The sequence below is a fragment of the Pantherophis guttatus genome, chromosome 1, assembly GCF_059756535.1.
Source record: "Pantherophis guttatus breed Tessera chromosome 1, ASM5975653v1, whole genome shotgun sequence".
NCBI classification, from domain to species: domain Eukaryota; kingdom Metazoa; phylum Chordata; class Lepidosauria; order Squamata; family Colubridae; genus Pantherophis; species Pantherophis guttatus.
Window position 1 is genome coordinate 341,185,842 of NC_142063.1, and position 16,451 is coordinate 341,202,292.

General features: G+C 44.6%; 2 protein-coding genes across 35 annotated transcripts in view; both read right to left on the reverse strand.

The window, feature by feature from the left end:
- Positions 1-748, reverse strand: part of DHRS11 (dehydrogenase/reductase 11) — a 41,608-nt gene extending 40,860 nt beyond the window's left edge. The window contains exon 1 of one of the 2 annotated variants that reach the window (XM_060693234.2): positions 274-748. In XM_060693234.2, the coding sequence (XP_060549217.1) occupies positions 274-405 (132 nt within the window). In that variant the 5' untranslated portion in view covers positions 406-748. The remainder of the gene's footprint in view (positions 1-273) is intronic. The other variant, XM_087889796.1, reaches the window with a different exon arrangement.
- A 9,515-nt stretch (positions 749-10,263) lies between these two features.
- Positions 10,264-16,451, reverse strand: part of GGNBP2 (gametogenetin binding protein 2) — a 72,171-nt gene continuing 65,983 nt past the window's right edge. For all 33 annotated transcript variants that reach the window (XM_034434597.3, XM_034434602.3, XM_034434600.3 and 30 more), the window contains 2 exons: positions 16,140-16,391; positions 10,264-10,568 (listed from right to left, as the gene is read on the reverse strand). In XM_034434597.3, coding sequence (XP_034290488.2) covers positions 10,365-10,568; positions 16,140-16,391 — 456 coding nt within the window. In that variant the 3' untranslated portion in view covers positions 10,264-10,364. The remainder of the gene's footprint in view (positions 10,569-16,139; positions 16,392-16,451) is intronic.

Below are 16,451 nucleotides of genomic sequence, written 5' to 3' on the forward strand. Positions count from 1 at the left end.
TCCTTCCACCTTCTTCTTTCCTCCCTCCCTCCCTTCCTTCCTTTCCTTCCTTCCTTCTCTTTCTCTTCTTCTTTATCCTTCCTTCCTTCCTTCCCTCCCTCCCACCCCTCCCTTCTCTTCCTCTCCCTCTCCTTCCTTCCTTCCTTCTCTTTCTCTTCTTCTTTATCCTCCTTCCTTCCTTCCTTCCCTCCCTCCCACCCCTCCCTTCCTTCCTTCCTTCCTTCTCTTTCTCTTCTTCTTTATCCTTCCTTCCCTCCCTCCCTTCCAGCCTACCTCGATCTTGTCCACGCTCCGGGCGCAGCCCACCACTTTCAGCCCGTGCTGCACCAGCGCCCGAGCCACGGCCGCTCCGATGCCCACCGAGGCGCCCGTGACCAGCGCCACCCGGTTCTTCCAGCGCTCCATGACCCCCGCGAGCCGCGCCGGCTGCCTGCCTGCCCGCCTGCCTCCCTCCGCTTCCCCCTCCTTCCCTGCCTCCCCGAAGCGCTGGAGCCCGGCCGGCCGGCGAAGCTTCTCCGGGGGAAGGAGGAGAGGAGGAGGCGGAGGAACCGAGCGGCGCACTCGCCTCCTTCTCCAAGGGCAGCCTCGCCCTTCGGCTGGCGAGAGAAGCCGGCAGGAGGCGGGGAAGCGCCGGCCGCGGCCCCCTCTCCCCTCCCCGGGGCAGGGTTGAAAGTTCCCCCTTGCCTTTGGCCAGCCGGTGGGGCCGCCTCCTCCCGCCCGGGGAGCAGCGCCAGGCAACGGCGGAGGGTTCCACGCGTGGGAAGCGGGCAAGGGTCGAGGCAGCCTCGGGCTCCTAGCCGGGACCCCCCCCCCCGACCTGCATTTCTGCCCTGCCCGTGCCTTTCCTTCCTCGGCAGCCCGGCAGTGATTGAGCCAGAGAAAGATATTTAAGGGGACTGGAGGCTAAAACGTACAAAGAGCGGTTGCTGGAATTGGGGGTGTCTAGTTTATTTTATTTATTTTATTTTTTATTTATTTCTTTATTTATTAATCAAATTTCTATACCGCCCTACTCCCGAAGGACTCAGGGCGGTGAACAGCCAAGATAAAATACAGATAATACAAATATTAAAAAATCCCCTAAAATTATTAAATATTTTATTTATCTTTTTTTGTAAAAAGTTTTATTTTAATTAAAAATAAAAAAAAACAACACACAAAGATCATCCTTACAAACAATCACAGACAGCATCTCAGTCGGTTAAAATCATTTCGTGCTTAGAATTTTTCCAAATCTCATCCTACAACAATTACTCTTTACTCAAATGGAAGATAGATATTTAAACATTTCATTGAAATTTCTTTTCATATATACCAGTGATGGCTAACCTTTTTGTCATTGCGTCCCAAAAGCGGAGGGAGCAGAGGGTGCATGTGTGCCCACATCCATAATTCAATGTGCCCCGCCCCGCCCTCCCACGCATGCACACGTGACCCCCCCACACACTTCCCCCTGCTTTTGGCACACAATGGCATGGTGGGCCCTGTAGGCCCGTTTTTCGCCCTCCCCAGGCTCCAGAGGCTTTCTAGGAGCCTGGGGAGGGCAAAAACAGCCTTCCCCAACCCCCCTGGAGGCCCTCCGGAGGCTGGAAACAGCCAGTTTCCCAACTTCCGGTGGGACCGGAAGGCCTGAAAATCACTTGGCCAGTGCGCGCATGTGTGCTAGAGCTGAGCTAGGGCAACACTCGTGTGCCCACCTATATGACTCCGTGTGCCACCTGTGGCACCCGTGCCATAGGTTTGCCATCACGGATATATACTATCTCATCTCCATACTTAATTGTCAAACCATTGATAAAATATCTCCCATATCAAATAATATTGTTGATCTTCCTGTCCTCTTATTTCAAATGTCAAATCTACTCATTTCAGCACAGTCCAACATTTTCCGAATAATTTCTTCATCGGTGATTATCTTCTCTCCTTTCCAATTTTTTGCAAATACAATTTTAGCCGCTGTTAAATGGGGGTGTTTAATTTGATGAAAAGAAGGACTAGGGGAGATGTGATAGCAGTCTTCCAATATCTCAGGGAATGCCCCAAAGAAGAGGGAGTCAAGCTATTTGTCTGAAGTGATGTAGGGTTTCCTGCCTAAGCAGGGGGCTGGACTAGAAGACCTCTAAGGTCCCTTCCAACTCTATTCTAATTCTAATTCAATTCTCCAAAGCACCAGAAGGAAAGGCAAGAAACAAGGGATGGAAACTAATCAAGGAGAGAAGCAACCTAGAACTAAAGAGAAATTCCATGACAGTTAGAACAATCAATGAGTGGAATGACTTGTCTCCAGAAGTTGTGAATGCTCCACACTGGAAGTTTTTTTTAAAGAAGAGATTGGACAACTGTTTGCCTGAAATAGAATAGGGTTCCCTGCCTGAACAGGACTAGAAGATCTCAAAGATCCCTTCCAACTCTGTTATTCTGTAGATTCCTTATGGTCTGGTCATAAAACGGTCTTTTCTTCTTATTCGCCAGTTGCAGCCCTTTCTGGACTGGGATGCCTTGCGCACAGTCACTCATGCCCTTGTCACCTCCCGGCTGGACTATTGTAATGCTCTCTACATGGGGCTCCCCTTGAAGAGCATTCGGAGGCTCCAAGTGGTCCAGAATGTGGCCGCGCTGGTGGTTATGGGTGCAACTCATTGTGCCCACGTGACACCCCTCCTGCGCGAGCTGCACTGGCTCCCAGTGGTCTTCTGAGTACGATTCAAGGTGTTGGTCACCACCTTTAAAGCGCTCCATGGCATAGGACCCGGGTACCTTCGAGACCGACTTCTGCCACCAATAGCCTCCCACCGGCCAGTTCGCTCTCACAGAGAGGGTCTCCTCAGGGTGCCATCGGCCAAGTTATGTCGGCTGGCAACACCCAGGGGGAGGGCCTTCTCTGTGGGAGCCCCAGCCCTGTGGAATGAACTGCCCCCGGAAATGCGTAAGATCTCCTACCTCCGAGTATTTCGCTGTGCACTCAAGACCCTGTTGTCCCGCCAGGCCGGGCTATCAGCGTAATAATTTTAAATTGGGTGTTTTAAATTTCTGGGGTTTTAAATTGAGCCGAATTATTTAATAATTTTAAATTATTTTAATTGATGTTTGTCTTGTGCTTTTAATAGGCTGTACAATGCCCTGAGTCCTTCGGGAGAAGGGCGGTATAGAAATAAAATAATAATAATAATAATAATAATAATAATAATAATAATAATAATAATAATAATAATAATAATAATAATTATTATTATTATTATTATTATTATTATTATTGATTAATCTTTAGTGAGATTCACAGCCTTTGAGGCTGGTTAATAGCTCAGCAGCTCGAGTCCTAACCAAGGACCTAGGAACTGTTAAGGTATCGTCGGAGGATGTAAGCTGTTCTGAGTAAGGTGGTTTTTTGTAGAGTCAAAATGTTCAAGTCCGGCAAATTTAGAATTTCTAAATAGCGGGGTAGCCCTTTGGGTATTGCTCTAAGGGCTCCAATTACAATCGGGACAACACACGATTTCTTTTTCCACAGTTGCTCAACTTCAATTTGTAAGTCCCGGTACTTTGTGATTTTTTCTTGCTGCTTATCTTCAATTCGTGCATCACCAGGTGTTGCAATGTCAATGAACCATACTTTTTTCTTTTCAACTATTGTTATGTCAGGTGTGTTGTGGACCAAGTGCCTGTCAGTCTGAATCCTAAAGTCCCACAAGATCTTGAATTTCTCATTCTCTAAAACTTTCTCAACCTGATGTTCCCAGTGGTTTTTGCTGTACTCAAATCCAAACTTCTGGCACAATTTCCAGTGAATGATCTTAGCAACACGGTCATGGCGTTGTAGGTAGTCAGATGATGATGATGATGATGATGATGATGATGATGATGATGATTATTATTTGGATTCAGTCTTGACTGGTGAGCCCCAGGGGGGGTGGACAGGCATATCCAATCTCCCCAACCTTGGCACTCCTGGCAGAGGGTAGGACAAGAAGAAATAGATGGAAACTAATCAAGGAGAGAAGCAACCTGAAACTAAGGAGAAATTTCCTGATTATTGGAACAATTAATCAGTGGAACAGTTTGCCTCCAGAAGTTGTGAATGCTCCAACACTAGAAGTTTTTAAGAAGAGGTTGGATAACCATTTGTCTGAAGTGGTGTAGGGTTTCCTGCCTAAGCAGGGGGCTGGACTAGAAGACCTCTAAGGTCCCTTCCAGCTCTATTCTATTCTCACAATAGAGGCAGAAATGGCCAGATGTGCCAGGTCAAAATATTTGTTGACTCAAGGGTGGTAGTGAACCTTTCATTGTGAGAAAGTCCTTGAAGAAGGAACATGGACTTCCAAGCCATCCTCAGCCATGGAACTTTCCTGTGGACTTAGGACTCGTCCTTTTTCTGCATCTGGCCTACCCCACAGGGTTGTTGTGGGGGGGGAAATGAGCGGAGTAAACACTATGCACGCTGCTGTGAATTGCCAGAGGAAAAAGAAGCTGTGGTTTTATTAACCTTAAATCAAATGAAATATAAATCATCATATAATCACAGTCTTTGGAAAAATAAGTATTGAGAGATAGGCAAATAATTGATAAGAGTCAGCCTCTCCCATATGCTATTCCTGGCTATAAAGCATTTACAAATTGGTGAACTATCTAAAATGAGCTTATATCACATGACCGCAGCCTCCATTTTGATTATTTTTTTGGGACACCCTCCAATAAATCACTCCGAATCTTCAATTGTAGTGATAGTCAAGGCTATGGTTTTCCCAGTTGCAATGGGTGGCTGTGAAAGTTGGACCGTAAGGAAGGCTGAGCGCCAAAGAATGGAGGCCTTTGAACTCTGGTGCTGGAGGAGACTCCTACGAGTCCCTTGGACTGCAAGGAGAGCAAACCGGTCAGTCCTAGAGGAGATCAACCCTGACTGCTCTTTCGAAGGCCAGATCCTGAAGAGGAAACTCAAATACTTTGGCCACCTAATGAGAAGGAAGGACTCACTGGAGAAGAGCCTCATGTTGGGAATGATGGAGGGCAAAAGAAGAAGGGGATAATAGAGAACGAGGTGGCTGGATTGAGTCACCGAAGCAGTTGGCATGAGATTAAATGGACTCCAGAGGATGGTAGAGGACAGGAAGGCCTGGAGGAACGTTGTCCATGGGGTTGTGATGGGTCGGACACGACTTCGCAACTAAGAACAACGAAGGATAGAAAAGTCCTGAATCTAACTTTGTGAAGCAAGGAAAGAAAACAGCTGACACAACAGACCAGCCTTTTCTCTAAGTACCTCCTGGCCATCACCTTCAAGGTTCATGTTCTCTACAGAAGAGTCTTCTTCACTGCAACTTCTTCTTGTCCCTGTTAAAGGCTGCGTGTGTCAAACCTGCCACCTGTAGCACTTTTTGTGGCTTCCCTCCGACGGTGTCCACTTCCTCATCTTCGCTTCTTCGGCTGAGCATCTGACAGCCAGGAGTTTTTGATCCTGACTGTCTCAAGGTTGATTCAGCCTTCCATCCTTCTGAGGTCGGTAAAATGAGGACCCATATTGTTGGGGTGGGGGGACGGGACAATATGCTGACTCTTGTAAACCACTTAAGAGCGTGCCGTGAAGCAGTATGTAAGTCTTAAGTGCTGTTGCTATCGTCAAGGAAGCTTCTGAAGGATTGATGGGGCTGGTGCAAAGGCCCGTCTTGGTATGCAGCAAGTGTGACTCTACACCAATTGTTATACACAATGCTTCCATTCTGTATGCACCCTGCATTTTTCCTGCCGTTTCAGCACCCTTCATTGAATGCATGCCTCCTCCCCAGTGTTTTTATCACAAAAATAGTTGCAGAGCAGGGGTGAAATCTACTTTCCTTCCCTACCAGTTTGGAAGTGCGCGGGCGCGTGTCACATGTGCGCACTGACCCTCTGCGCATGTGCAAACCCTTCTGTGCATGCACAGAGGGTAAAAAACAGGTTACTTCCTGTTTAAAACCAGGAAGTAATGACAGCTGGGTGGTTGGCCGGAGCCTCAAGCTGCCATCGCTACCGGTTCTCCGAACCACCGGCCGTCGCTACCAGTTTGGCCGAACCAGGCTGAACCAGGAGCATTTCACCCCTGGTGTAGAGACTATAGAACAGGGGTGTCAAACTCAAGGCCCAGGGGCCGGATCTGGCCCGCAGGGTGCTTAGAATTGGCCCACGGGGCCACCCTGAAACAGCAAAGGACCGGCCTGCAGTGCCTCTGCCAGTGAAACTGGAGTTGCAGGCGGCCGTCGCAGCCAAAAACAGAGCTCAGGAGCCCGTTTTCACTGGCAAGAGTGCTCGGTGACCCCGACAGAAGTGATGTCAAGCTGGCCACACGCACCCTGACCACGCCCGCTCTGCCACCCCCCCCAAGGTCAAACACAACCCTGATGCGGCCCTCAATGAAATCAGAGTTTGATGCCCCTGCTCTAGAAAGTATGTAGAGAAGAGCCACAAAGATGATTAGGGATCTGGGAGACTAAGTCACATGATGAACGATTATGGGAACTAGATATGTGTAGCCTAATTTTTTTAAAAAAAATTTATATACTGCCCTACTCCCGAAGGACTCAGGGTGGTGAACAGGCACAAAATAAAATACATAAGATACAAAAGTTAAAAAACATAATTAAAACCAGATTAAATAATTTAGCCCGAGACAATTAAAAATCCCAATAATTTAAAACAGATTAAAATTTTGATTTAAAAGAATTTTAAAACAGGGGAGAAAATTAGGCAAGGCTGGCTTGCTGGAATAGGAGGGTCTTAAGAGCACGGTGGAAAGTGCGTAGATCCGGGATCCTCCGTATCTCTGGGGGGAGCTTCTTCCAGATAGCAAGTGCCCCCACAGAGAAGGCCCTCCCCCTGGGGGCCGCCAGTCGACATTGTTTGGCTGACGGCACCCAAAGGAGCCCCTCTCTATGAGAGCGTACCGGCCGGTGGGAGGCTGTTTGTGGTAGTAAGCGGTCCCGTAAATAACCAGGTCCTAAGCCATGGAGTGCTCTAAAGGTGGTGACCAAAACCTTGAAGCCTAATGAAGAGAAGGATTAGGGGTGACATGATAGCCATTGTCCAACTCTTGAAGGGGGCTGTCACAGCGATGGGGGGGGGGTTGATTCACTCTCCGGAGCGCAGGACAAGAAGCAGCGGGTGGAAGCTGCTCAGAAGGACATCCAACCTGGAAATGAAGAGGAATTTCCTGACACTTAAGAACAATTAACCAGTGGAACGACTTGCCTCCAGAAGTTGTGGATGCTCCATCCCTGGAGGTTTTCAAGAAAAGATTGGACAAGCATTTGTCAGGATGGTATCGGCATTCCTTTCTTGGACAAGGGGGGGTTGGACTAGAAAACCTCCAAGGTCCCTTCTGCCCTATGGTTCTATAGCGGGGTTTGCAAAACAATGGTGGGTTTCAAATTTTTTTACTACCGGTTCTGTGGGTGTGGCTTGGTGGGCGTGGCATTGCTTGGTGGGCGTGGCTTGGTGGCATAGCAGGGGAAGGATACTGTAAAATCCCCATTTCCTCCCGATCAGCTGGGACTTGGGAGGCAGAGAATAGATGGGGGCGGGGCCAGTCAGAATTTTTACTACTGGTTCTCCGAACTACTCAAAATTTCCGCTACTGGTTCTCCAGAACTGGTCAGAACCGGCTGAAATCCACCTCTGATTCAAATAAACCGAAGAATTATTTCAGCCTAATGTAGAGTGCAAAAAGTGGTTAATTTATGAGGCATCTCTCCTGTGAAACCACAAAGTCTGGCGAATTTTTGAAAACGATGGTTAAGATAATCATAAACGGCTATATTGCATAAAATGCCAACCTGGGCCATAGCAAATAATTTCCAATATAGATATATAAATTATCTCCTCTTCTTTTTTTCCCCCGAGTTCCCTACCCCCTTCCCTTCCTCCCACCGGCCTTCTTTTTTAAGAGTTGGCAGATTAAAAACCACAGAACATAAGAAGCTTAAGAAAATCCCATTTAAAACACGAATATAACACAACATGGAGGCTGTGTTTACACAACACCCTGAACGGTAAACTAGTAAACTGTAAACATTTGAGCTGAACCTACTGAATGGCCTGTACAGTTTAGCTTGCTTAGTTTATGATTGAATGGCTCATGAGAACCCAGATTTTATTGGAAAATCCATGGTTGTGGATCAAAGCTTGCAACGAAGCACAATATCAAGTTTTAAAAAGCTATGTTAAAGCACCGCATATAAATGTGTCACACCTTTTCCTTTGTGCTTCCTTGATGCAAGCCTCTATTGCACTATTTTTCAGCTTCACTTACTTTTTGAGGTGTAGACTTCTCCTTCCCAGAATTCCTTAGCCAGCATGCCACCTGGGGAATTCTGGGAATTGAAGTCTACCCCTCTGATAGTTACTGAGGTTAAGAAATGTTGTTCTATTAGATCTAAATCTCGGTGTCAACCCTGAAGCTGGCCTGGCGGAAGCCATCTTGGAGCTTCAGTGATGCCACAAAATGGAGCTGAGGGATAGGGAGGGGGGGGGATTAGAGAGAGCTGGGGCTGTGTAGTCGAAACAAAATAACTTTCTCTTGGGAACCAAGGACGTTCTCACACCTGGCCGGAGAAAGGAGTGATGTGACTGGACCATGTGACTGGTTGTTTGGAGTTGAGAGGAAAACATTTAATTTTAATTAGGTGAAAAATTGCGGGAACCTTCAGAGTCCGTTTTCACCAGATATGTGCCAATATGGTATTTCCAATAAAGCTATTCCTTGAGGAATCGATCTGCCTCGGGAGTTTTTGCTTGATAGGGATCTATTACTTGGAACCCTGACACTCGGCATTTGGCGGTTCTCCTGGAAACATGCAATCTAAGAAAGGATGGGAGACCACCAGGAAATAAATAAAAAAAAAACCAACAACCCCAAAGAGGTGACCGTGGCAGGACACGCCTACACCAGTGCCAAGAAAAGTGCATGATGATAGTTGCAGAGTCTTCAGGAGTTTGTCTTTTATCATGATTACTGGATCCATAAGCCACAAACTACCCTGTTTCCCCGAAAATAAGACCCAACTGGAAAATAAGGCCTAACATGATTTTTCAGGATGCTCGTAATATAAGCCCTACTCCAAAAAATAAGCCCCAGTTAAGATCGTCAGCAGACAGAGGTGTTTAATACTGTATTTCCCCCAAAATAATACCTAACCGGAAAATAAGCCATAACTCGTCTTTTGGAGCAAAAATTAATATACGACCCAGTCTTATTTTGGGAGAAACACGGTATGGGATGCAAAACCAGTCTTTTTAAAATGATCACTTTGAACCCTCGCTTTTTTTCTCTGTTATGAACGAGGCAGCCTAACCAGCGCATTGCTGTATGCCGTGTTCTCAGCCTAAGTGATAAAATGTTATCGTTAAAAAAAATAATTTCAACCGCTAAAAATTAGACCTAACTTTCGGCATCCATCCGATTTCACGAACGACAGCAGAAACGAACACACTTTTTTTTTTTTTTTTGGCTTTTCTTATTTTTTTACTATGCATCTTAATAAATATTCTTTATTTTTTTAAATTTTGCACATCGCGCTTCCAACATATTACATCCAGAACATCTTTTTTAAATTTTCTTTTTTTGCAAATGGATGTCTTACTTTGTAAAATCTTTTTATATCGAGCTCATTGTCATTTCTGTACAGAATTATAAGTACAACATTACTTTTTTTCACTAAGCTGCTTTTTTTTATTTTTCCTGTTTGATAAGTGTCACAGTTAAGAGAAACATTGAATGAAAAGAGGTGGCTTTAAATTATGATAGTTTGGGAGGTGGGGGGGGGGGGGCTGGTCTCAATTCTCTTGTCAAAAATTATAGACCAGGAAGCCTGGAAATAAGGTCGGCAGGGAACTAAATTAAAGGGATTAAACTCAATTCCACCAGCCTCCTGCAGAGGAAAGAGAAGAAGGGAAGGGAAGGGAAGGGGAAAGGGCAAAGGAAAGGGGAAGGGAAAAGGGAAGGGGAGGGGGAGGGAAAGGAAAGAGGAGGGAAAGGGGAAAGGAAAAAGGAAAAAGGAAAGGGAAGGAAGGAAGGAAAGGGAAAGGAAAGAGGAGGGAAAGGGGAAAGGAAAAAGGAAAAAGGAAAGGGAAGGAAGGAAAGGGAAAGGAAAGGGGAGGGGAAGGGAAGAGGAAAACAAGGAAAGGGGAGAGGAAGGGGGAAGGTAGGAAAGGAAAAAGGAAAGAAAAAAGATAGAAAGAAAGAAAGAAAGAAAAGAAAACCACCGTCTTTTTTTTTCTTCTTTTTTTAAAAAGATACGATTTTGTTTAGTTGCTAAGAGAGACTGGTTTTCCGGAGAGAGAAAACGCGCAGTAGTCATTTTCGACAGTTTGACTGAAAGACAGAGCTAATTTTATTCGGTTTAGTTTGCTCCAGCTGTTGTCAACCAACCGCTGCACACCGGCCTCTTGTGATCATTCAAGCGGCAGTATCTGTTGAATTTCTCCTTCAGATGCTGTCGGTACCGTTCTCTATTGCTGTAAAAGGACTTGTTGTTGGCCATGAAGGACTGGATCTCATCTTGGGAGATGAATATTTCTTCATCGGAAGTGCATTCGGACTCATCCTAGAAAAGCACAAGGGAGAGACGAGAAATGCAAGTAGCCCCTCCACTTACCAACGTTCGTTTAGCGACTCTTCAAAGTTGCAAAGTTACCCCTGAAAAAAGGTGACTTACAGTGGCGTTTCACACTTACGGCCGTTTTGCAGCATCCCTGTGGTCAACGGATCAAAGCCCAGTTTTAACTTTGGGTGGCGGTGGCGCTGAAGTGAATGCACCCGTCGTTAAATGAACGCTTTCTAACCAGTGGGTTATTTGCAGGATAGCGATAGCAATTGCACTCAAGACTTATATACCACTTTACAGTGCTTTTCAGCCCTCTCTAAGCAATTTACAGAAGTCAGCACATTGCCCTAACAATCTGGGTCCTCTTTTTACCGACCTCGGAAGGATGGAAGGCTCAGCCAATTTTGAGCTGGTCAGGATCGAACTCCTGGCCGTGAGCAGTGTTAGTCTCTGCTCTATCTGCTCTATCGCAGTGCAGTCTGCAATAGCAATAGCACTTAAGACTTACCGTATTTTTTGGAGTATAAGATGTACCTTTCCACCCCCCTAAAAGGGGGTGAAAATTTAGGTGCGTCTTATACACCGAATGTAGCCCCACCCACCCACTGGCCCCCACCCTTTGGCCTCTGCCTCGCAGCAGTTTACCTCCTTGCAGCAAGCAGTAAGAAGAAACAGCTCCTTTCAGCTTCAGCACAGCCTAATTAGCACAAGTTGATTGGATCGGCCTCCCGACTCTCAGCTGATTTGTTCTCAGCTGTTTTGTGCAGGGCTCTGCTGCTTTTTTTTTTTTTTATTTATTTGATTTATATGCCGCCCTTCTCCGGAGACTCAGGGCGGCTTACAGTGCGTTAAGCAATAGCCTTCATACTTTTGTATATTTATACAAAGTCAGCTTATTGCCCCCACAAACTGGGTCCTCATTTAACCTACCTTAGAAAGGATGGAAGGCTGAGTCAACCTTGAGCCTTGGAGAGATTCGAACCAGCAGTAAATTGCAGGCAGCTGTGTTAATAACAGGGTGCTTTAAACCACTGTAATACCAAGGCTCTGCTTGCTGCAAAGAGGTAAATTGCTGGAGCAGATTTTTTTTTTCCTTGTGCTAAACAAGCTATGCTGAAAACGAAAATGAAAGTAAAGCAGGCTGTTTGCTGTTTGCTGCAAATAGGCAAAATTGCTCAGAGGCACAGGGAGATTTCTTGTTCTTCTTTTTCCTCACCAAAAAAGGTAGGTGTGTCTTATACTCCGAAAAATACGGTATATACCGCTTAACAGTGCTTTTACAGCCCTCTCTAAGCAGTTTACAGCGTCAGCATCTTGCCTCCAACAATCTGGGTCCTCATTCCATTCGGAAGGATGGAAGGCCGAGCCAACCTCGAGACGGTCAGGATCGAACTGCTGGCAGTCGGCAGAGTTAGCCTGCAATACTGCATTCTAACCACCACGCCATCAAGACTCTCAGCGGAAGTAAATTCTGGTTGATGGCAAAAAATAAATAAATGCTGAAAATTGTGGTCACATGACTGTGGGACATTGCAAACAGCCTTAAGCACCCAAATATGATCACATGACCGTGGGGGAGGGAAGGGAAGCACCACTGGAACTTTGAGCCTGGGTCCTAAACTCTGGGAATGTCTGTTGTTAATGTCAAAAAGTCACTAAGCCACTGCTGTTAAATCAAGAACTGCCTGTATGTCCTCTTTGAGTGACAGTTATCTTTGGACTTAATTGTCTAGGATGTATTTTATCCAGAGTCACAAACCATGAGCGATGCAAGAAGAGAGCCATCTTAGTCTACTATGGCAGAAAAATAAATAAATAAATAAATAAGCTGACTTTGTATAAAATATACAAAAGTATGAAGGCTATTGCTTAATGCATTGTAAGCCGCCCTGAGTCTCCGGAGAAGGGCGGCATATAAATCAAATAAAAAAAAAAAAATAACATCAGGAGCCTGGTAGCATCTTCTCTGACTAACAACTGTATTAAAAGGCTGGAGCTTTTGTAAGCTGCAGCTTACATTATGAGATGCCATGAGCGATTAGAGTCAGACGGATACAGTATTTAAATTGGATGGCTGAATGAATGAATGAATAGATGAGATAAAATAATAAATAAATAAGGCGAAATAAATAAATGACAAAGATGATTAGGGGACTGGAGGCTAAAACATATGAAGAACGATTGCAGGGATTGGATATGTCTAGCCTAATGAAGAGAAGGACCGGCGTGACATGATGGCAGTGTTCCAATATCTGAATAATAACATGAATAAATCAGTGGTGGGTTTCAAATTTTTTTACTACTGGTTCTGTGGGTGTGGCTTGGTGGGTGTCGTATGGCTTGGTGGGCATGGCAGGGGAAGGTTACTGCAAAATTCCCATTTCCTCCCAATCAGCTGGGACTCGGGAGGCAGAGAATAGATGGGGGTGAGGCCAGTCAGAATTTTTACTACTGGTTCTCCGAACTACTCAAAATTTCCGCTATCGGTTCTCCAGAACTGTTCAGAAACTGCTGAAACCCACCTCTGAAATAAGTGACTAAATGATAAGGAAATATATAAGGAAATGAACGAACAAATGGGTAAGTGAATAATTGAATAAATAAGTTAATAAGTAAGTAAGTGAATGAATGAATAAATGGGTAAGTGAATGAATAATTGAATGAATGAATAAGCAAATAAATGAATGAACAAATGAATGAATGAGTGAGTGAGTGAATAAGTAAATAAAAGATTGGACAAATGGGTAAGTGAATGAATGGGTATGTGAATTAATGAACCTCTCACTTTCCCCAATCTTACCTGAGCTAATACCAATTAATTCTCCCGATCATGAGCTCCAACATTTCTTGGAAGATAGAGACTTAACCACCCTGGTCCATATTAACCAAAGTTGCCTTCCCACTCCCCCCTCTTAGCAAAAGCAGACTACAAAGCCAACTCATCCTTGAAAGTCCCAAAGATGCTTTTTCAAAAGGCATCTGGATTTTGTTTTTTCCTGGAAGACAATTTGCTTCTCATCCAAAAAGCTTCTTCAGTTTCGGACTGAATGGCGGAGAATGGTCGCTAGCACTTTTTCTGAGTGGACAGTCCTCTCTCAACAGAGAATCAGAGGAGACCTGGAAAGGACTTCCGTTGAGGTCTTCAAACTGGGTGATCATCATCTAACAGGGGTCCCAAAACTTGGCAGCTTTAAGACTTGTGGACTGCAACTCCCAGAATTCTCCAGCCAAGCATAGTTGGCTGGAGAATTCTGGGAGTTGAAGTCCACAAGTCATAAAGTTGCCAAGGTTGGAGACCCCTGGACTAGAGGAGGAGAGAAGCATAACCCATAATTTCTGGTGGCAAGCTGTTCCACTGGTTAATTGTCCTCACTGTTGGGAAGTTTCCACTTAATTCTAGGTTGCTTCTCTCCTTAATTAGTTTCCATCCATTTTTTTTTTAATTTGATTTATATGCCGCCCTTCTCCGAAGACTCAGGGCAGCTTACAATGTGCTCAGCAATAGCCTTCATCCTTTTGTATATTTATACAAAGTCAGCTTATTGCCCCCACAAACTGGGTCCTCATTTCACCTACCTTAGAAAGGATGGAAGGCTGAGTCAACCTTGAGCCTTGGCGAGATTCGAACCCTGCAGTAATTGCAGGCAGCTGGTCTTAATAACCAGCTTAATAACAGGGTGCCTTAAACTTCTGTACTACCAAGGCCCTTTCTTGAGGAGTGGGAGAAAAACAGGCCTGCTGGGATGTAAGGATGCTGACCTGGCTGTCAGGATAATTGAGCCAGATCCCCATCAAATCAACAGGGTTCTTATTACAGGTAGTCCTCGACCTACGACAGTTCGCTTAGCGACCGCGCAAAGTGACAACGGCATTGAAAAGAGGGACCCATGACCGTCCTTCATTGGTTCTTGTCCTGCTCTCTGATGCTTTGAAAAATAAATTGATGGATACGACACTGCCTCTCTCCTGTTTACAACACAGTCCTTTCAGCAGTTCCAAAAAGGCTCCACGCCCATTTGCACTATTCAGGTGACCCCGAGGGCACAGAGAACCCTCCAAGTGGCCTCAGCGGCTCTCAGAGAGAGAGTGCTAACGACCAGATGACTGCTAGGAATATAAATCCTTCCATTCTCCATCATTCAGTTAGAACTGAAGAAGCTTCTTGGATGAGAAGCGAAATGTCTTCAAGGAAAAAGGAAGTCCAGAACCAACTCAGGAAGCTCAGACTCCCCGAGGAGCTGCTGATACAGTTCTACAGAGGAATTATTGAGTCTGTCATCTGCACCTCTATAACTGTCTGGTTTGGCTCTGCAACCCGACAAGACAGACACAGACTTCAGAGGGTAATTAGAACTGCAGAAAAAACAATGGCTACCAACCTGCCTTCCATTGAGGACCTCTATACTGCACGAGTCAAAAAGAGGGCTGTGAAAATATCGACAGACCCCTCGCATCCTGGACATAAACTGTTTCAACTCCTATCCTCAAAACGACGCTATAGAGCACTGCACACCAGAACAACTAGACACAAGGACAGTTTTTTCCCCAAATGCCATCACTCTGCTAAACAAATAATTCCCTCAACACTGTCAAACTAGTTACTTAGTCTGCATTACTGTTACTATTAATCTTCTCATGTTCCTATCATTCATCTCCTCCCACTTATGACTGTATGACTGTAACCTTGTTGCTGGTACCCTTACGATTTATATTAACTGTTTCCTAATATGATTTGATTGCTTATTTGTTCCCTATGACTACTATTAAGTGTTGTACCTTATGATTCTTGATGAATGTATCTTTTCTTTTATGTACACCGAGAGCTTATGCACCAAAGACAAATTCCTTGTGTGTCCAATCACACTTGGCCAATAAAGAATTCTATTCTATTCTATTCTATTCTATTCTATTCTATTCTATTCTATTCTATTCTATTCTATTCTATTCTATTCTATTCTCTATTCCTAATTCTATTTCTATTCCTATTCCTATTCCTTATTCTATTCTATTCTATTCTCTATTCCTTATTCTATTCCTATTCCTATTCCTTATTCTATTCTGTTCTATTCCTATTCCTATTCCTATTCCTATTCCTATTCCTATTCCTATTCCTTATTCTATTCTGTTCTATTCCTATTCCTATTCCTATTCCTTATTCTATTCTATTCTATTCTATTCTATTCTATTCTATTCTATTCTATTCTATTCTATTCTATTCTATTCTATATTCCTATTCCTTATTCTATTCTATTCTATTCTATTCTATTCTATTCTATTCTATTCTATTCTATTCTATTCTATTTCTTATTCTATTCCTATTGCTATTTCTATTTCTATTCCTATTTCTTATTCTATTTCTATTCTCTATTCCTATTCCTTATTCTATTCCTTATTCTATTCTATTCTCTATTTCTTATTCTATATCTCTATATCTCTATATCTCTATATCTTTATCTCTACCTCTACCTCTACCTCTACCTCTACCTCTATCCCTACCCCTATCCTAATCTTTGGGACAACCATGGCCTGGATGACCAAGAATCTCCACAGACGCTGGTCCTTGAGACTTACCAGGAGTTCCACCAAACTCTTCGTGCCCTTCCCTGATTCGGGAGCCGGGGCTGCCTCTGAAGATTCCGCACACAACAAGGCTGTTTTCCTGTGCTCCAGCCAAGGTACCGTAGGTGGCCCAGCTTTTTCTGTGCGACAACAGATTTCGGCATGGGGGTCTTTGGTCTTGTCTCGGTGGTAGTCTGTGTGCGTGGCAGTCCCCGGACCCTCTCGGTTACTTGTCTCCACCAGGCAGCTATTCAGCTTTTGGATCTGGAGGGGGAAAAAAAAATAGCAATAGCGCTTAGACTTATATACCGCTTCACAGTGCTT